This window comes from Lithobates pipiens, unplaced genomic scaffold, assembly GCF_037356315.1.
Source record: "Lithobates pipiens isolate NorthernLeopardFrog02 unplaced genomic scaffold, aLitPip1_a1.2 Scaffold_18, whole genome shotgun sequence".
NCBI classification, from domain to species: Eukaryota; Metazoa; Chordata; class Amphibia; order Anura; family Ranidae; genus Lithobates; species Lithobates pipiens.
In genome coordinates this window covers 51267741-51289926 of record NW_027507758.1, presented here as the reverse complement: position 1 = coordinate 51289926, position 22186 = coordinate 51267741, and the positions used below count along the sequence as shown (strand labels likewise).

Genomic DNA, 22186 nt, shown 5'->3' with positions numbered 1-22186 from the left:
TTTTGTTTACCTCTTCTCTTTCTTCTTGACCTGCCTTCATATACAACTATATTTACCCCAATACCTATTTTGGCTTTAACAAGAGTAGACAATGACCAAGATTTTTATAAGGTCTTAGTCTACACAACTACACGTGCCCCAGACCACTTATATTACATATCAGTGTTGGACACTCACTTACCTCTCCACATTGTCTGTGTTATTGTTGCATTCCTACCTGACCTTTGATTATTGTAACAACTTGTCTACCATCCAATATAACACATTTAAAATGGTATGTAAAGCCTACTTCCTTGTTATATTCTCAATTTGATTCAATAAAAACTATTAAACTACAAATTAAGTTTACTTTGTTTTTTTTACAATTACCAGATATTTTCAAATTTCTTTTTCTTGAAGCCATGGCAACAATGCTCAGTTTGTAGATGCAGTTCCCCAGTGTTCCTACTGCTTGAGATGAAATTTCAAAGATCTCCAGCAATGTCCTTAGGTTTACTGTGATAGTATTCCAGCATCACAAGCAGGCGTGTTCCAGGATCACCAGATTACGGACAAAGAGACTCTTGGTGAACTGGTGCGCTACAGCCATGCCAGGATGAAACACTAAAGACTCAAGCAAGTTGACTTTAATTCTGACAGGGGTGTAATAGTAAACAATCAAGGCGACACAATTTAAAAGATACATTTTATTTTTCATGATGATAAAATTACAGACATAAAAGTTAAAAAAAAGGACAATTTTTAAAAACCTATTAATGTAAACTAGGCTGAATGCTCTGCAGGGCAGCTGGACTCTAAAGTCACTGCTTGTCCACCTCTTACGTCAACTGTCTTCACGAGTCACTCCTTGTTTTGCAGCACATTCAATATATCCATACAGCGAGAGGTCCTCTCTTTATGAATCAGCAATTTGTTATATTCTGAGGTCTTCAGGAACTGCGGGGTAGGGGGCAAGTCATTGAAAAGGCTTTGAATGCTCTCTGATCGCTCATTAGCCGCTTGAGATAAGCGAAGAAGCTTTGGATCCAGCATTGTGCTGACGTGAGCTTTTTTCAGCAGCTCCTCCAGATGTTTAGCCAGCAGCCTGATGTACACAAGTTTCTCAGCCCAGAAGTTGGCTTCACCTTTCTCAAACAGGTAGTCGTCCTCCACCTTAAAACATGCAAGAGAGGTTAAGGAGTTATAAAATAAATATTTGTCCAGTGTAAGAGTCAGAGAGGGAACATTTACAGCAGATCATAAAACTAGCCATACCCAAGATGAGACTTCCCAACCCTATTCAGGCTTAAAATTCAATATTTGAATATATATATATATATATATATATATATATATATATATATATATATATATATACACATACATACATATACACACACACACACACATATATACATACAGTATCTCCCAAAAGTGAGTACACCCCTCACATTTTTGTAAATATTTTATTATATCTTTTCATGTGACAACACTGAAGAAATGACACTTTGCTACAATGTAAAGTAGTGAGTGTACAGCTTGTATACCAGTGTAAATTTGCTGTCCCCTCAAAATAACTCAACACACAGCCATTAATGGCAACAAAAGTGAGTACACCCTTAACCACTTACCCACCGCTGGCCGCCATTTGACATTCTTGACTTTGCGGGGGTATATCTGAATGATGCCTGCAGCTACAGGCATCATTCAGATATTGTCTTTTTTCAGTCAGCGATTCCCTACACCATAAGAACAATCATAGCGGCTGTTCCACTCTTGATCATTCTTACGGTCGGCGAGAGGGGACGTCCACCCCTCCCGCCGCCCTCCGGTGCTTCTACTGACTCACTGCTTCCATCGGTGAGTTGGAGAACGGATCTACCGGCCCCTGATGGTGACCATAGAGATTTCCAGTGGACCAGATGGTCGCCGGAGTCTCTATGATTGTTCAGAGGCGGGGCGCGATGTTCTACCGGCCCCTGATGGTGACCATAGAGATTTCCGGTGGACCAGATGGTCGCCGGAGTCTCTATGATTGTTCAGAGGTGGGGCGCGATGTTATGACATCAAGCCCGGCCTCTGCATTTTTTTTTTTTTTTTTTTTTTTTTTAAGGATCTTCTGGTGGACCTTTTTTTTTTTTACTTTAATCTTTATTAAATTTTCAGACTATACAAAACACCTTTTTCAAATAAAATTGCCAACAGTTCATTACATATTCCTTCCAACCAGGAGTCTGGGTTTTAAAGTGCCAGGAAGAAGGGGGCAATAAGTATACATCCATACAACGAGTATAATTTAATAAGAAGAACAGAAAAAAAGGAAAATGAAAACATTATCTAGACAGTACTATAACCCCCTTTACCCCTCCTTGACTCTTTTTACTCTTCCAACATTTTTCCTATTAATATACCCCCCTCCCTCCTTCCCTCCCTTTATATCTTTACAACCCCCCCTCCCCCTCTCAAGTGTATATATTTGTGCTTTTAACCTTCAATGTAACATACTTGTGTTGTAATGTGTTGTAGTAATTCTAATACCTTTATTAGCCTCTACCCTACCCGCACCCAGTTCCCATCCCCCCCCCCCTTCTCTACTCCCTTTTCCTAATGTGTTTTAGACTGGGGTATGCATCTCTACTAACCAATCTCGCCAGTTTCTGTTAAACTCTTTTAGGTTATTTCGTTTTGCATATACCGCTCTCTCCTTACATAGATATTCGTTTACAGCGCTCACCCAATCCTCTATTGTAGGAGCTAGATTTGATTGCCATCTTCTAGCAATCATTCTTCTAGCTTGAAATAGGCATCTTAGAATTACGATAGTTACTCCCTTTCTCTCTGCTTTCTCGTCTCTATATCCCAGGATACACACTATGGGGTTTGATTCTATTACCGTCCTAAAGACTCTGCTTAGTGTTTCTACCACTCCTTCCCAATATCTAAATAATTTAGGACATTTCCAGAGCATATGTATTAAATTTCCTGTCCCCCCACACCTAGGACAGCAATCGTCTGCTCTCTTACCAAATCTAAATAATCTCTGGGGGGTATAATAAGCTCTATTAATTACCATCAAGTGAGATATCTTATGGGGGGGAGAGACTGAGACTTTTGGACATGCCTCTAGAATATTTTTCCACTGCGCTCGTGTTATATTACCTATGTCTTGCTCCCATTTCCCTTTCTCAACCCTCCCTTTCTTCTCACAATTAATCTGTGCACCCAACTGGGCATAAAATTTAGATATTAATCCTTTAGTGGGTCCTACTTGTGCTACTAGATGTAACAGGGACAGTTCTTCCCATGTTGATACTACGTTTCCAAGCTGGGTCTTTAAAGCGTGCCTTACTTGTATATAAGCATAAAACGACTTTTGTGGTAACTTAAATTCTTTTTGTAATTGCTCAAAAGATTTAAAACCCCTACCTCCATATAGCTGACTCAACCTTACAATACCACATTTTTCCCATTCTACAATTTTTCCAACCCGCCATATTTCTTGTAGCTTCTTATTATTCCAAAGGGGTGTAAACTTTGTTATTTTACTGTATCCCATTTTTTTTTTAACTATATCCCATAGTTTTATCATCATTTTTACTGTGGGGCATCTATACTGGAATGAATCCGCTTCCAGGGTCTCAATCAACGTTCTATGCGGGGAGCCTATTAATACTAATATCCCGTTTGGGGTTCCACCATTCACCTCTTCTATTCCCCCTAACTGTTGTAATTGGGATGACCAAAAATAGCACTCCGGGTGGGGGACTGCGAAACCACCTTCCTCTCCCGGTAGCTGGAGCATCCGCAACCTCAATCTAGCCTGTCCTCCCTTCCATATTAATTCCCTAAACAGCATCTCGATCTTATTAAACCAACATCTATTAATCCATATTGGGGAATTATGCAATATGTATAAAAGTTGGGGCATCCATATCATTTTTATCAGGTTGCATCTACCGGCCACCGAGAGAGGCATTCTCTTCCATATAGCAATTTTTTGTTTAAACTTAACCACTAATGGGACTAGATTATAATTTATATACTGGTTAGGATCCCTTGTCAGGGTTACTCCCAGATATTTCAGCTTATCTACTGTTGCCATTTGGGGGATTCCCAGGGCTGTTTGTTGACCAGTTGGGTCTAACGGAAGACATTCCGACTTTTCCCAATTAATCTCCAGTCCTGTGAAGCCTCCAAACCCTTGCACCAATCCTATTGCCTTTGGCAGTGAGTGCCTCATATCCCCCAGAAATAACAGGATATCATCTGCATAGAGAGAGATTTTTTCCTCCCCCGTTTTTCTCAAAAATCCAACTATTTCCCGGTTTGCTCTGATTGCACATGCCAAAGGCTCTATAGCCAACACAAAGAGCAGGGGCGACAATGGGCACCCCTGCCTCGTCCCTCTCCCCAGCTCTATTTTATCAGAGAACTCGTTATTAATTTTTAATCTAGCGCTAGGTTTATCGTATAGCATCCTAATCCATCCTATAAAAAAAGGACCCAGGCCAAATTTCTCCAAGACTTTCCATATATATCCCCATTCTACACTATCGAATGCTTTCATTACGTCCAATGCCACAACTGCCCCTGGGGTATCATTATCCGTTGGGATCTGAAGATTCAAGAACGCTCTTCTAATATTTATACTAGTTGACCTATTGGCAATGAACCCTGTTTGGTCCGTATGGACTAATCTTGCTATAACTCGATTAAGCCTAATCGCTAGAACCTTGGCCAGTATCTTTGTATCAGTGCACAAGAGAGAGATTGGTCTATATGCTGCTACATCTAGTGAGTCCTTTCCTTCTTTGTACAGCAAAATTATAACTGCCTCCATCATTGATGGTGGCAGTTTACCCTCCCCATATGCTCCTCTTAACATCTCCAGAAGCTCAGGAAGCAGTATCTCGCCATAGTTTTTATAAACTTCAATCGGTAGCCCATCTGGCCCAGGCGATTTCTGATTTGGCATACTCGCAACTGCTTCCTGAAGTTCCTTCAGAGTTATAGGGGCTTCCAGTTCTTCTCTTTCTTCTTGTGTCAGACATGGTACCTCTAGGTGGCCTAAAAATGTTTCCATCTGCTCATCCATCCCCACTTTTTGTGCAGTATAAAGTTTTTTATAATATCCTCCAAATACTTGACATATATTCCCAGTTTCCGTTATAACTTCTCCCTCAGTTGTCCTAATCGCCGGGATTGAAGAGGGGCCCATGTTGTTCTTCACCAGTTGTGCTAACATTTTTCCCATACTTTCCCCTTCAGCAAAGGAGACTTGCCGATGTAACTGATGTTGTATCTCCACTTTCTTCAGGGTTATTAACCTAAATTCTTCTTGTTTGTCTAACCAGATTTTTTTCTTACCCTGGATGGGGTCACTAATAAAATCTCTTTCAGCCTCCAGCACTTCTCTACCTATTCTTACCTCCTGCTCCTTGGATTTTCTATTTATTTTTGCTATTGATTGGATCAGCAGACCCCTCAGGTAAGCTTTCAGAGTATCCCATAGGATCCCTGACCTTACTGTACCCCGATTATTTTTTAGAAATTCTTTTAGCTCCCACTGGATTCTCTCAGGGCGTTCTTCCGTCTCTTTTTTTATTAGTTCCAACCAAAGCGGGTTCAATTTCCACGCCCTCTGTACCCTTCGTTCTCTCATTTTCAATGCTACTATCACTGGAGAATGATCTGAAATCCCCCTGGGCTGGTATTCAATCTTTTCCACCATTTGTAGGGCAAGGTCATTCCCCAGTATCATATCAATCCTGGATAGTGTAGAATGCGCTACCGAGTGACAACTATACTGCCGGACTCCTGGATTCCCGGTTCTCCATAAGTCCAGCAGTCCTACCTCTTCCAGGTACTGACCCATTCTCCCCTGCCCAACCGATTCCACCAGTTTTTTTTCTGGGAATCTATCAACTTTAATATCTAAAACCGTATTGAAATCCCCTACTATTATTATAGGAACACCATCTATCCCAACTAGGAAGTCCTGTAATTTAAAAAGCACTTCCATTTTGAATGGTGGGGGAATATAAATATTTGCCAGCATGCATTCTCTATTTTCAATTAAACAGTGTAAGAAAATGTATCTACCCTTTTCATCCAGGCTAACCCGCTTACATACAAAATTCACCCCTGTTCTTACCAGGACACTCACCCCTCTACTATATGTCGAGTAAACAGAATGGTATTGAGATTGGTATTTTCTACTCTGCAACCGGTATATTGTATCTCTATTTAAATGAGTCTCCTGCAGACATAACAACCCTGCTCCATATCCCTCCAACCTTGAAAGCACCGCTTTTTGTTTCACCTGCGTCCCCAGGCCCCTCACATTCCAGGAGCCTACCTTAATTTTTCCATCCTGCATTAACACCAATAGATGAAAAAGGGAAGTGAAACAGGATGGAGAGAGGATACAATGAACAGTCTTATGAAAACACTGCTAGGATCCACTCCCACCCTTTTAATTAAATTATACCAACCTCCCCTATTATTAAACCACAGTATAACAATAAATTTCCCAAACATCATCATTATTTCATATATTATGTGTCTCTTAACGTGAGTTATACTATATAATTGTTTATTACCATTTTTCCCCGTGAAACCAACAGATTTTCCTTGTTTTTTACCACCCCATATTTTACCACCCCTAACTTTGTATCCTTTCTTTATTTGGATTATCTCCTGAACTTCTTCTAGTGCAAACATATATTTTTTTCCCACCCTCAACCTCCCCCCTTTTCTTCCCTCCCCTCCCATTCTACCCCCTCCCCCACCTTCCCAGGTGTTACCCAAGGGGCTATTAGTGACCATATACCACTCTCTTCACAACCTATTCACCACCCACACCTGTTACCCTCGCTGTGTGTTGCCTCCCTCCCACCCCCCCCCTTTCACACAAAAAAAAAAAAAAAAAAAAAAAAAAAAAAAAAGAACCATGCATACTATACCCCCCCAACTCTTCCTATCTTCCCAGCACCCTCCTAGCCACGGTCCCCAGGGGCTAAAATTTTTCTTTATTTTCCTCTATCCATTTTTCCACTTCCATTGGGGAGCAGAAAACCTGAGTATGTCCTAGAGCATTAATCCGTAACTTTGCCGGATAAAGAAGAGCATATGACACACTAAGCTTCTGTAGCTTGCGTTTCACCTGAAAGAACTCTGCCCTTTTTCTCTGGAGTTCTGGGGAAAAATCAGAGTATAATGAAATTCTAACACCCCTATACAATACATTCCCCATTTCCCTTGCTTTCCGTAATAACACCACTTTATCTTTATAATTGAGTAATTTCATCAGTAATGGCCTAGGGCGCCCCCCCTCAGGTGGGGCTCTAAAGGGTACCCTATGTGCCCTCTCTATAGAAAATGTTGTCGAAAAAGCCTCCCTTCCGAACAGATCAACCAAAAGATGCTCCATAAATTCAGCAGGGTTTACACCCTCGCTTTTTTCAGGAAGTCCCACTATTCGCACATTGTCCCTCCGGAGCCTGTTTTCCATTTCTTCCATTCTTGTACTATAACTACTAAACTGCTCCTTCAAGCCTTCTACTTCTTTAATTAAGAAGGTTGTATCATCTTCTAGTCTACTAGTCCTCGTCTCGAGTTCGGTCGTTCTTTCCACCACTTTCTGTAGGTCTTGCCTTACCACTAGTAGATCCTCCTTCACTCCCTTCATTTGTTTACAAAGTTCTTTCAGAGAGATGTTACATGCATTTACGGCCAATAGCACGTCCTTTATAGTTGGCTCTTTTTCTATCAAGGGGGAGTCGCCTGTTATAGTTTCTGTATGCTGTTCCCCTGCATCCGCATTTTTATTTACTGAGGATTTTGCCCCTGCTCCAGCCTGCGTATTAATATTAATGTTTGACTGTCCCATACTTTTCCTTTCGGTCATTACACCTTGCTGCACCTTTGACTGTCCTTTTTTTGCAGGAGTCTGAGAAGACTGTGCAGGGTTATGTGCATATTGTTCTAATTTGGCTGCTGTGGCGGACTGTTGCGAACTTTTTTCCCCCCTTTCTTTTGCTGAGCGCAGGTGCTGCATATTACTTTCCCTTTCTCGCCGCTTCCTTCAGAACAATCCTGGGTATAGCACAGTTTAAAAGGATTTTAACCCTGCCGCCCACCAAACAATAAACTTTAAATGCGGTGAAAGCCGTTTCCCAGTGTACATTTCAGGTATCACAGACTCTTCCTGTTTTCTTGATTTTTCTAGGCTTCAAAACACCACACACATTTATTTTGCTCACATCAGCTCGTGTACCGTTCAGCCCGTTAATACCCAGACACCGTCCTTCAATTAATACATATAGTTCAGTTGTTACATTAGCGCAGTACTGAGCTGGACTCACAGTCAGTCCACAGACCACAGGTTCCCAAAGTCTGATTTTCCTGAACACTGCATACAAAATGTTCGGGGGTTTGTTTCCCCTTTTTTTTTTCTCCTATAACAGCCTCACACACAGGGCGGTAGAGTCCGGGCATCCAAACATCCAGAGGGAGAGGAGGAAAAAAAAAGAAAACTAACAGGGGGATACAGGACTTTCTTACCCCCTTCGGTGCCTATTTAACTGTTACCGGCCCACGAGCTTCACTGTATCCCTACTTGCTCCACCAAGCCTCTGCTTGCAATGCCCCTCAGTCAGCCGGTTTCTTCCTCCCCCACAATCCCGCCGCTTACCTCCTTCCTCCTGTCGCGGCTTACCGGGGAGCGGGGGAGCGTTCGAAACTACTCGATACTGTGAGCGGCGTCTCTCGGTCCGAGGGGTTCGGCGTTGGTCGGGAGTATTCGTGGGCTCGTCCTTCTCTGCGGCCGTCAGGATACGGAACCCGGAAATCAGCGGAATTCAGCAGGGGTCAGCGAGCATCTCCGAGATCTCCACACACCAAGGTGATGCAAAGCCGTCGCTCCTCCTCCCGTCCAGCGTCCTGCTATGCTGCCAAGCTGCTCAGCTCCGACCCTTCTCTTGCTGTACCCGGCCGTAATTTTTAAGCACACCACGCTTTCGCCATGGGGGCCAGGGAGGGAGACACACACAGCGTCTTCACGCACTCACTCACTCCACTCTGCACATCCTGTCACGCCCCCCTCTGGTTCCGGCCTCTGCATTTAAACAAACAGCGCCGCCTCGGCTGGGAATCCAAGATCATTTCACTTATTTTTTTTTTGTTCAGGCTTTCCAGCCTAGAGGTGAGATTTGGGGCCTTATTGACCCTATATCTCACTATAAAGAGGACGATCATGCCATATTCATATTACAAGGGATGTTTACATTCCTTGTAATAGGAATAAAAGTGATAAAAAAAAATGTTTTTTTTTTTAAAAAGTGTCAAACTAAAAAAAAAAAAGTAAAATTAACAATAAAAAAATATATATTTTTTAAAGCACCCCTGTCCCTGTGTGCGTGCACACAGAAGCGAATGCATATGTGATTTTCCCCCACATATGAAAACGGTGTTCAAATCACATGTGAGGTATTGCCGCGCAAATTAGAGCGAGAGCAATAATTCTAGCCCTAGACCTCCTCTGTAACTCAAAACATGTAAGCAGTAAATTTTTTTAAAGAGTCGCCTATGGGGATTTTTAAGTACCGAAGTTTGGTGCCACTCCACGAGCAATTTTGAAGCGTGACATGTTAAGTATATTTATCTATTTACTCGCCATAAACTTCATCTTTCACATTATGCAAAAAAAAAAAAATTGGGCTAACCGTTTTTTTTAAAGCACAAAACGTTTTGTTTTTTTTCCCCCAAAAAAAGTGTTAGGAAAATTGTTGCACAAATACCGTGCCATGATAAAAAGTTGCAATGACCGCCATTGTATTCTCTAGGGTCTTTGCTAAAAAAAAAAAAAAAAAACATATAATATTTGGGGGTTCTGTGTAAATATCTAGCAAAAAAAAATATGATTTTTACAGGTAGCAGAGAAATGTCACAATTGGCCTGGTTGGCAAGTGGTTAAGTGAAAATGTCCAAATTGAGCCCAAAGTGTCAATATTTTGTGTGGCCACCTTTATTTTCCAGCACCGCCTTAATACTCTTGGGCATGGAGTTCACCAGAGCGTCACAGGTTGCCACTGGAGTCCTCTTCCACTCCTCCATGATGACATCACGGAGCTGATGGATATTAGAGACCTTGTGCTCCTCCACCTTCCATTTGAAAATACCCCACAGATGTTCAATAGGGTTTAGATCTGGAAACATGCTTGGCCAGTCCATCACCAGCGGACGGCAAATTTACACTGTTATACAAGCTGTACACTCACTATTTTACATTGCAGCAAAGTGTCATTTCTTCAGTGTTTGTCAGGGCTGGCTTAGCCCTTCCTTCTCTGGGCTGGCTGCTCAGCTGTCAGCTAATTGCCAGCTCCCATCTCTCTCCACAGTTACCAGCTGTTCCTTTTCCAGCTCGTCTGACCTGCCTAATTAAAGCTGTCCAGCTCACTTCATATCTGCCTTCGCCTTGGTCACATCACAAGAAACCATCTCCTGCGGTTCTGTTCAAGACTGGATTGCTGACATCCCTTCTGGCTCCTTATCCTGCTTGCTGTTGCTCTACTTGGATCCCTGACTTCTGGCCTGGCTGATTACCCGATCTGGTTATTGAACTCTGGACTGGCTGACTACTCGATCCGGTTACTGGACCCTGGCTATGCTTTGACTACGCTTTCTCTATTTACCTTTTTGTTCTTATTTAAAGTGGTTGTATACTCTTTTTTTTTTACTTTAACCTACAGGAAAGCCTATAATAAGGCTTACCGGTAGGTAAAAAAAATAGCTCCTAAACCTGTACGGTTTAGGAGATATTCCCCTCGGTATGCGCCGTTGACTGCAGCGGCGCATGCGCACAAGGGGATTCTCGGCTGAAAATCCGGCAGTGGCCGACCGGCTGGAAAGAAATCTCCCGCGCGCATGCGCGGGAGTGACGATATCGCGGCTCCGGCCACTCACAGCGCCGGAGCCGCAATACCCGGAAGAAACGCAGAGGGAGCATGTCAGCTCCCTCGGTGTGGATCGGGCCAGATGTCGGGGCCTCGTTCTAAGGTAAGTATTTCATAATGAGCTAGTATGCGGTGCATACTAGCTCATTATCCCTTTTGCTTTGCAGGTGGTAAAAAAAACAAAAAAACATTAGCGGGTTTACTACCGCTTTAATAAACAAGTGTGATTTAATTGTATTTCTGTCTCGGTCTGATTTATGGTTTCTGACAGTGTTGTCACATGAAAAGATAGAATAAAATATTTAGCTGTTTGCCTGGAGTTCAGGTTTAAATCGCAAGCTCTGGGTAGTGAAGCCCATTGTAAACCCATGAGCTAATAGGGGCACTCTGCAAAATGCAGTTACCCATAGCAAACAACCAGATGACACCTTTCATTAGAATACACCTCTCAAAACTATGCAATATGATTGCTGATTGGTGGCGGTAGATTGACCAAATTGCGTCCGTAATTTTTCTTTAAGAACGGCCCTCGCTGCCAACATTTCTACTTACTGTAAATTACAACTCTTTGCTTGGCTGCAAATTTAAATAAAACACCCTCATAAATCAGTTCTATTTTCCTATAACTCTGCATCTGGTACAGAAGAAGTTTGGAAATTATTAAAAAGCAGAAAGTATAAAGCCTTTCCTGTTTAGCCAGACGTTTTGGTAACTCAAGATAATCCCAACAGGTCTTAAAACACCTATAGTGTTTACGTTCCTTAGTGCTAATTTGCTTTAATTTTGTAATTGTAAAAGCCCACTGAGCCCTGTGGCATAAAAGCAGTGTACAGCTTAATTATTATATAGCGGCATTCACGCCTTCCATATCCTCTCATGAAATGACTGCATTGCTGTTATACACCTGTGCCGCTAATTGGACATGTGGATAAAACAACATTCTTGTGTCAGGTTACGTCAAGCATTGGACAAGCTGCCGGGGGTTATGGCTCCTCTGCAGGCTTGCAGCACATGTCAGGTCTTGTCTGTAGGCACAAATTAACAAAGATATTTGTTTCACAAACTGTCGCACAAAATGCGTGCTTGGGATGACCGAAAATGTATTATTAAGGCAGGAGGATCCCCAGACAGCCATGGCACCAGTTTATATGTGCTTTCGAATCAGACAGCCCGGAAGCTCTGGAATTCTCTGCTACAGAGCAAGCTTCTCTCTGTACATCAATCATTGAGTTACTTTTGTGGAAGATAGCAGGATTCAGCAGGCAGGCAACACACTTCATGTAGTGATAAATCCTACTGAGTCTTGCTTGCAGATTGTTTAAGGTGATGGTCAGTATTTTCATTAATATCTGCATTTATCTTCCTCAAACTGGAGCTAAATGGTGCTTTAGGCTCCATTCACATTTGTGCGACTTGTCATGCAACTTTGGACATCAAAGTCGAATGACAAGTCGTTCCCCATGTTTTCCCAATGACAACCATTCGTATATGTGTGACTTAAAGTTGCAGCGAATTTAAAGTAATTCATGCACTACTTTGGTCTGATTGTTATGCATTGCAACAGTTCTCCATTCTCACCGGTCAAAGCCAAAGTCATATCCAAGTTGCACCCATCCAAAGTTGCGTCAAAGTTGATTCAAAGTTGCATTCCAAAGTCGGTGTAACTTTGGAGTCGTACAAGTGTGAATGGAACCTTAAAGTGCCAACTTGCCAAGCTGCTGAAAGCTTTACATAGCTTGGCGTACACACACACTGGCATGCACCCTGGACTCCAGAGCTTTAAGAGAACCTGTCACAACCTTAAAGATTGCAGGTAAAGGTACAGAACAATTAAATATTTTAAAGTGGAGTTCCAACAAATTTTTAGTTTTTTCTTCAATAACACCGCCGTGCTTGCACCTAATCCTATATTAAGCGGCATTATTATCTAATGTAGGTTTTTTAAATGTTATTTATTTTAAAACGCTTACTTAGCAGTCCCCACCAACCGTTCCCATCTTGAGAATGGGCAGCCGAAGCCCACTGGTATGTCCTTCCGGGATATGGCTCATTGGCGCATAAACAAGCGGCGCTGCATTGTCTCTTGGGATCGATGACAATCATATTCCAGGAGCCATTGCATGGCCAGTGACTTGACGTACGGGGGGTGGGGGTGTTAATAAAATGCCTGGAACTTAGCTTTAAATGCTAACTTAAAGTGTTTTTCCATTCCATAAATGTTCTTTTTTAATTTATCAAAGTCGTTCAAGTCGCTAACAAGTCATTCCCCATGTTTTCCTCATGTTCATAAAATGCCTGGGGCTCCCTTTGTTTTAGTACAATTTTATAATGTTCCTTTCATGCTAATCTGAGACCCATTATTGTAACACTACTGTTGACATAAAACTTGTATCAATGAGAACCCTTGTTATCTGTCAAAAATGTGATTTCAATAAAAATCATTGAAATAAAAAAATGCCTGGAACTCAGCCTTAAATGCTAACTTAAAGCTTAACGCAGTGTTTTTACATTCCATAAATGTTCTTTTTTAATTTATTCGCTTGCAATGTGTCTTTCAGCTTGCTATGGAGTTTTACTACCCTAGGAAAAGTCCATTCCCTAGCACAGCCCCCTTTCTCCTTGAATATGAAAGCTCTGTCCTCTCCTGGGAGTGTCTAATTACTGTCTGTGCTGACCCAGCACCTCTGCCCCTCCCCTTACCTCCCTCCATAAACTTTTATGTAACAGCTGGGGGAGGAGTGAAGGGGAATACTCTTCAGTGTCCCACAATCTGAGTCTTCTGGGGCTGCTGACATCATATTAAAGATGGCGGCCTCCAGCAGAAGTCTCAGGGCTTTTGGATGTCTACATAACTCCCTGCATAAATACACATAACATTTTATGGGAAGTTTTTGTTGAAATTAATGGTCTGCAGCCCTGTATGCGAACTGTTCACATACAGGGATGCTCAATTGCCCCTGTAAGCATGTGATTACAGACATACAGCCATGGCATCTGATAGTCTGTCTTTGATTTCTACAGCCTGCTGGTCTGTATTCCAACACCTACCAATCCCCAAAATGAAAAGGAAAATATCTTGCAGTGTATACCCAAAACGTGTCCACGTGCATGAGCCCTTCGAATATTATTGTGTGGGTCCTGTAATCAAGAATGGCTATCACCGGCATAAAATAATTAAATCTGGCCTTGTCGGTGGACACTCCCACTGGTAGCACCTTTTTCTGCCTCCCCCTCTTCTTCCCTTCTCACCCCCTCCCCCTTTTTTGTTTTTGGGATTCTCTATAAGTCCCTGTTCTACCCATTTGTGGCTTGGTCCCCCTAGATGCCATAAACCAAATCACATGATAGGTGTACATTGTCACCTTCCATCGCTATGGGCCCCTTGATCTCTATTGACAATTTTCACTGTCCTCTAGTATATTGTGAAAGCCCTTGCTTGATTTGTGCATAGCGCTTCTCCTATCTCCTGAAAAGGCTTTATGCAATTCCAGCAATATATACTGCTTCTCAAATTATGCAATACACGATGTTGGGCCCTTATGGCTAAGCAATGGTCTGTTTTACTTGTTCTATGTGTTTTCCTTGTTTCCTTTCTGTATTGTATTGGAAAAATTATGAAGAATACAAAAAAAGAAAAAATGAAAAGCTGGAAGCAAGTTTTGTACTTCATATTTGGTCTCCAAAAATAGGCTGCTTTATGGACCTTTTCACACCTAAGTACATAGTAACATATGTTGCATTAAGGCAACCTATTCACTTTGAATGGGGTACTTAATAAGTCTCAATTTAGGAAAAAGCATGCCTGCACTTCTGGGCAATACAGAGTGCATTCATATCTGTGCTTATGCTGTGGTGTTCTGAAGGACCATTGTGTTGCTTTAAACTGTATATCTGTGATTGGCATTTAGAATAAATAGACACAGATGTATAGCACACAATAAGGCATGCACAAGTGCCCATGAATAGGTGTGATCACTAAAGAGCTATGTAGCCAACAGGAGGAGGGTTTGTCAGGGAGGTAAGTGGGGAAACTTACTGTACTTATTTGGACTTCATACCTCCCACACAACTGGGCGCCTTGAGCAGTAGATGCTCTTCATGGAATTCTGTCAGCTGTGGCTGATTCAGCCTCACCTTGATGGCTGTCATGTCTGATTTGAAGGGTAGACTGCCAGGTGGCTGGGGGTCTTCCTTGTTTCTGCTAGATGGGCATCCAGCACATTGTGACAGGGGAGAGGCTCTGCCATTTAGAATAGGCATCCCCACTGAATCAGAGCGTGGACATTGAGGAGACCAGTCACTCAAAATACAGAGCACAGGCGGTGGTGACTGGTCATCTACACAGGAAGTTGATTCCGATACTTGAACGGAAAGTTTGCAGGAGTGCTGCAAAATGTGGGCTCAGATCTAAGAAGAAGGCAAATCATTCACCTAGGTAAGCCATTTACTGCACTAGTAACAAAAATGAAATTTGCCTGAACGTTGCCTTCAGTCCACCTGTGATCTTCTTTCCCCAGATAGTGTAACAATGTAACTAATGATAATAACGTAATTTAATGTACAGGAAAGTTGAAGAAGATTGTTAGTCCTATTACCGTATTCACAGTTTCCAGATCACTAAGGTCATTTTCTCCTAATAACCATTCAAGGAGGACAGGCACACCGGCTGAGACTTCATCCCACTGCTGCAGAACTTCACATAAGACACCCAACGTCAGGTCCAAGGCCATAGGAGGATTGACAGTAGAGAATGCAAACCCTGCACAAAGGATAGCACATAAACACAGATAATAAGGTGTCATTAATACAGGCCTTGTTTATGTAACTAATTTCAGTCTAGTTATATTGTATAGTCATTACTGTAAAACAAACCAGTGGATTATTGAAGTTTAGGTAACACCAACACTGAACTTCTCTTACTGGCTCCCTTTTGATCTGTAAAGCCTGGTACACACTAGCAGTCTTTTTTCGTTCAACCCAGTGGGCTGACAAAGAAAAAACTCAAGAGCTGGAGAGGAGCCATTGTACTAACGATCCATTGTTAGTACATCGATCTCCCCCGCTGAGCTATTGTGTTCTGACAGGGGGACCACCCCCTGCCAGAACAGCGCTCTCAGCCAATGGCAGAGATCCCAATTGGTAGACCTTTTTTTGGTCATGCCCCTTCGACAGAAGCTGGACTTTCAGCCAGCTTCTGTCGAAGCCGGCTACTGTACACACAGCTAAAAGGCTAACGGTTTCTATTAAACTGGCCAATATAGCCCGATATTCTGCCCATGTGTACAGGGCTTTAAACATTCCATTGAAAGTGTTTAATTATATCTGTTCAGTAAGTGCCAGAAATCCAGAGTTGTCCTGTGCACTGTGTTTTGTCTCAAAACGTGTTATTAGCCTTGTCAAGTTCACCTCTTCGGACTACACAATACCTCCTCCATGTTATGGATATGTTCTGTACTCCTAAAACACATCCTGTCCCAAGATGACAAGCTTCTCCTCCAAAGATGCCCTTTGTTGGGTGAGAAATGCCACCCAGCAGGATCACCAGGTAAAAATAAAGGAAAAACAATCCATAAGGCAGTCCTCACAACTAGGGACTGATAAGCAGCAAAGATTACATTTTTATTCTTGGGGTTAGATACCATATTAAATATTGCCAGTATAGCCATCTAGCGTGGATGGAGAAATTGATAGTTTTCTCTTGTTCGGTGTATGGCCAGCTTTACCTCAATCTGAGGGCCGTGGTTCTGCAAGTCTCCACTGTCCTGGTCTGTGCTTTACAGCCCTATAGACTTCTATGAGACTATGGGCATTTGTCCTCAGAACACAGCCTCACAGACATCTATGGGTCAATGGGACACTAGTATGCAGTGAAGACCTGCACCACTGGATGCATGCAAACAGTGGAACCGCAGCTGCTGGAAACAGGTAAGCCTGCATCTGTGAAGGGGAATGGTGGGTTAGGTTTGTGCAGGCGAATGGGGTAAAAAATAAATAAATGCACTTTGTTTTAAAGTGCACTTATCCTTTAATGTAGAGATGATTCATATGTTCTTGTGTGTTTACCTCATTGGTTTGGCCTACTCTCCGCAGCCTTGTTTACTCCATATCACTCTCCAGCTTATGGGAAACTGATTAGCATTTGACTAGAAGCCAGTATAGGAAGTTAGAGAGGCTGCATTTACTTAAACAAGGCAGCTAAATTAACTCTAATGAGTAGAAAAACAAAAATAAAACCATGTATACAGTGGTGGGGTCCTGTAAAACACATTCTATAATCAGCCCGGCTCTCTTTACACCAGATTTTAAATGTAAATGGAGTGAATTCGGCATCGTTTCTGCATTGCGTCATTTTTAGTCTGAGGCTAAATATGTGCTCGAGCGAGGAGCTCCACACATGGACACTGGATCATTTCACAATCCCGGCTTTTGCTGATTCCCAGAGCGTGTCCACTATTACAAACAAACCAGTCATGCAGTCATTAGGGATGTTCTTCATATTCATCCAGTAAACAGTTCCGCAGCAAACACACAAACATCCATTCTGCTTGTTCTAATAGACTGTCTCACCAAATCATCCTGTGTAAATAGAGGTTGATGGAATGCAGAACATGACTAAGGTCTGTCATCGGGATAACCACCTACAAAAAGCCTAAAATATGGACACACTAAAAGAAGCCAATGCTGTTCTCTCTGGCTTTTATGACATGTTAAATCCCATGGTGGGTTCTTATATCTGTGATAGTTCCAGAAGCATCATATATACCCAACACGATTTCCATCACATTCAAAATCATGTTAAATAGGAGTCAGTACACATCGGCCATCATTTAAAATGCCTCTGATTAAACCCAAATAAAGCGGTTCTTGTAGGTCTTTCCTGACATTTTCTCAGTCGCATCCTACAGCAAAGGCCATGGTCCCCAGAGAGCTTCCAAAGCATCAGAGGGATCTCATTGTTAAAAAGGTATCAGTCAGAAGAAGGGTACAACAAAAATTTCCAAGGCATTAGATATACCATGGAACACAGTGAAGACCGTCATCATCAAGTGAAGAAAATATGGCACAACAGTGACATTACCAAGAACTGGACGTCCCTCCAAAATTGAAAAGATGAGAAGAAAATTGGTCAAGGAGGTTGCCAAGAGGCCTACAGCAACATTAAAGGAGTTGCAGGAATATCTGGCAAGTACTGCCTGTGTGGTACATGTGACAACAATCTCACGTATTCTTCATATGTCTGGGCTATGGGGTAGAGTGGCAAGATGGAAGTCTTTTCTTAAGAAGAAAAACATCCAAGCCTGGTTAAATTTTGCACATCTGAAGTCTCCCAAAAGCATGTGGGAAAATGTGTTATGGTCTGATGAAACCAAGGTTGAACTTTTTGGTCATAATTCCAAAATATGTTTGGCGCAAAAACAATACTGCACATCATCAAAAGAACACCATACCCACAGTGAAGCATGGTGGTGACAGCATCATGCTTTGGGCTGTTTTCTTTCAGCTGGTACAAGGGCCTTAGTAAAGGTAGAGGGAATTATTAACAGTTCCAAATACCAGTTATTATTGGCACAAAACCTCCAGGCTTCTGCTAGAAAGCTGAACATGAAGAGGAACTTCACCTTTCTGCATGTCAACGGCCCAAAGCATACATTCAAATCAACAAAGGAATGGCTTCACTAGAAGAAGATTAACATTTTGGAACACAGACCTGAATCCGATTGAAAATGGGGGGGGGGGGGGTGAATTGAAGAGGGCTGTGCACAGGAGGTGCCCTTGGCAATCTGACAGATTTGGAGGGTTTTTGCAAAGAGGAGTGGGCAAATATTGCCAAGTCAAGATGTGCCATGCTGATAGACTCATACCCAAAAAGACTGAGTGCTGTAATAAAATCAAAAGGTGTTTCAACAAAGTATTAGTTTAAGGGTGTGCACATTTATGCATCCATATTATTTTATTTTTTTATTTTTACTTCTCTCCACCTAAAAGATTTTTCAGTACAGAGTTGTACAGTTTATAGGTCACATTAAGGCTGGGTTCACACCACAGCGATGCGGGAACGCCACGAATCCGCGGCGTTTTCCCCGCATCGCATGACTCCCGCCGGCAGTTCACACTGCCCTATGCGAACGGCTGGGAGTGTCAATGAAATGTTAATGACACCCCCAGATCCGTCCGCATATCGCAGTGCGATCTGCAGACTCGCACAGGAATCGGATCGCATGGTGTGAACACCCATGCGATCCGATTCTGTTGCGGACCAAAAAAAGGGTCCCGTGCGAGTTTGCTGCGGGAGCGATGCGAATTCAGCCATACTATCTGTATGGCTGAACTCGCATCGCTACGGAGATCGGATGTGATTTGCACTGCAGTGCGGTGCGAATCACATCCGGATCTCCCCCCGCAGCAGTGTGAACCTGGCCTAAAGGTGGAAAAAGTTCTAAAATGATTTATGTTTGTCTCTTTTTTTTTACATCACAGAAACCTGACATTTTACCAGGGGTGTGTAAACTTTTCATATCCGTTGTATGTCAATGTGTTTGTTTATAAAATTATAAGCACTGCACTGTTACTTTTTATAAAATGTGAATTGTGCCCTGCATATGTCCAGTCCAGCCTAGGCTAAATTATGTTATAACCATCATATTCTGTAATTTGGGGTGCTAGTGCTCCAACCAGGCAGGGGCTAAACTCAGGCTGGAAGCAGAAGGTGTCTCTGGGTTGCTTAACAATTGCATCTGCTTGTGCATCCTGTTCATGATGCCAAAATTTGTAACGGTAATAATAAATGATTTCCTTTTTATTTCCTAAATAGAGATTATTTAGAACAGGCACCTCTTACAGGGAATATAATGTTTTGCTTAAGCACACACACACACACACACACACTGGCTTTGATCTTGTATTGGCAATTTCCCCATACAGATGCAGAAATTATATTTTTCATGGAACAATACTGAGAGGTTGAAACTTTTACTGCGAAGTATAAATGGGCCCCAAATGGAAAATTTAAAGATGTATCTGGTAAAAAAAAAAAAAAAAAAGTTCTTCACTTATTTCCAGAAAGAGCATAAAAAGAAAAAATGACCTGTGTCACCAAGCTGTGAATTCCTAAAGGGAAAGCATCATGACAGCGACAAAATGATGTGAAGGGACAAATCTGCCAAAACAACGCTATGGAGAAACCTGGCAGCAATAAAAGCCAGGCAGAAAATCAAAGCTGCTCAGTGGAAAATCATTGTTGGTCAGAGATTCTTTTTATAAGGGAAATTTCATCTTAAATCATGGTGATTTCCAACAACTCAAAAGATCACTTTGGAATTTTCTAATGAAATGATACAGGATGTCGGCAGACAACGAATGCACTACCCTCGAACACCCATAATTTTTTTTACAGGATTCACCAAAAGATGAACTCAACCTGCACTTTCCTTGACACTGTGCCTGAAAACTAATATGACTTATTTTGTGGAAGGAACGCAGTGTGGTCTTGTTCTGTACATTGCTCTCATTCTAATAAAGAGCACTAAGAGCTGTCCACACACACAAGCTTTGACTTGCGCAAAATGGTATCACTCTTATTCCCTGGCTTCTACAAAAAAAAAGGGAGGATTTTCTCTGAGTTGGAGGAACTTTCACAGTTCAGGGAGAATCTAGTTAATCCTCTCCAGTATGTATTTATCGGTACAGTGTTTGCGTTCCTTGCCGAAGAAATGTAAACTAAATTCAAGTATTTCAACACAGAGTATTTGTGTCACGATGGGAATCAGGGCCAGGGCCATCTTTAATATTGATTGGACCTTGCTCTGAAAACATACAGTAATTAGTAGCCAGACTCATAATGAGTTTACTGCAGCAGATCAGGCAGTGATTGCGATTAGTTACAGCATATCATTACCGCTCTCTGACTGGTTGCTAGAGGTTACAGCACATCATTACCGCTCACCGATTAGTTGCTAGAGGCTACAACACATAATTTCTGCTTGTTGATTGGTTGCTAGAGGTTACTGCACATCATTACTGCTCACTGATTGGTTGCTAGAGGTTACAGAACATAATTATCACTCACTGGTTGGTTGCTAGAGGTTACTATACATCATTACCTGTGCATCAAATTGTGGGTGTGGCCAAACTGCACTAACATTAAGGGGGTGCCCTATGTAACTAGTGCAGGGTTGAGGGGCACACTAAAGAGTGCATAGTTGAAAGTTGCGCTATATACAAAGTACAGGGTTTAGGGGTGCGCTAGGTACAGAGTGCAGGGGTGTGCCATGTACAGAGTACAGGGTTAGGGGTGAGCTACATGCAGGGTTTAACTTTGCACTACATGCAGCGTTGAAACATGTGCAGAGTGCAGGGGTGTGCCATGTGCAGAGGTGCGCTAGGTGCAGAGTGCAGGGGTGCGCTAGTTGCAGAGTACAGGAGTGCGCTAGGTGCAGAGTACAGGAGTGCGCTAGATGCAGAGTACAGGAGTGCGCTAGGTGCAGAGTACAGGAGTGCGCTAGGTGCAGAGTACAGGAGTGCGTTAGGTGCAGAGTACAGGAGTGCGCTAGGTGCAGAGTACAGGAGTGCGCTAGGTGCAGAGTACAGGAGTGCGCTAGGTGCAGAGTACAGGAGTGCGCTAGGTGCAGAGTACAGGAGTGCGCTAGGTGCAGAGTACAGGAGTGCGCTAGGTGCAGAGTACAGGAGTGCGCTAGGTGCAGAGTACAGGAGTGCGCTAGGTGCAGAGTGCAGGAGTGCGCTAGGTGCAGAGTGCAGGAGTGCGCTAGGTGCAGAGTGCAGGAGTGCGCTAGGTGCAGAGTGCAGGAGTGCGCTAGGTGCAGAGTGCAGGAGTGTGCTAGGTGCAGAGTGCAGGGGTGGGGTAGGTGAAAAGTGCAGAGTGCAGGGGTCTTCTCCCCCCACTCCCCTATGATTTCAGTACAGAGTTCCACCCCAAGTATAAGGCTCGCCCCCCCCCCCCCATTCCAGTCCAGAGATCTCCCAACGCTCCCTCACCCCATTCCAGTCCAGAGCTCCACTCCCCCCCCCTCAAGTACAAGGCTCTCCTCCCACCCCACCCCTGATTCCAGTACACAGTTCTCCGCTCACAAATCCTACTCATGGTATGTTGCCCGATGACTGTGCAGCCTGCAGATTTCAGAAGCAGCTTCCCCACCCCCTTCCTCCTCTGCTCTAATAGAGATCGGTGTATATTTGAGGGATCCGAGCGGCCACCGAAGGAGGAATGCTGTGGCTTGTAAATACAGAAGTGGCGC

General features: G+C 42.8%; 1 protein-coding gene across 2 annotated transcripts in view; it reads right to left on the bottom strand.

Annotated features, from left to right (window-relative positions):
- Positions 1–671: 671 nt before the first annotated feature.
- Positions 672–22186, bottom strand: part of THADA (THADA armadillo repeat containing) — a 930763-nt gene continuing 909248 nt past the window's right edge. For both annotated transcript variants that reach the window (XM_077485673.1, XM_077485674.1), the window contains 2 exons: positions 15530–15693; positions 672–1152 (listed from right to left, as the gene is read on the bottom strand). In XM_077485673.1, coding sequence (XP_077341799.1) covers positions 841–1152; positions 15530–15693 — 476 coding nt within the window. In that variant the 3' untranslated portion in view covers positions 672–840. The remainder of the gene's footprint in view (positions 1153–15529; positions 15694–22186) is intronic.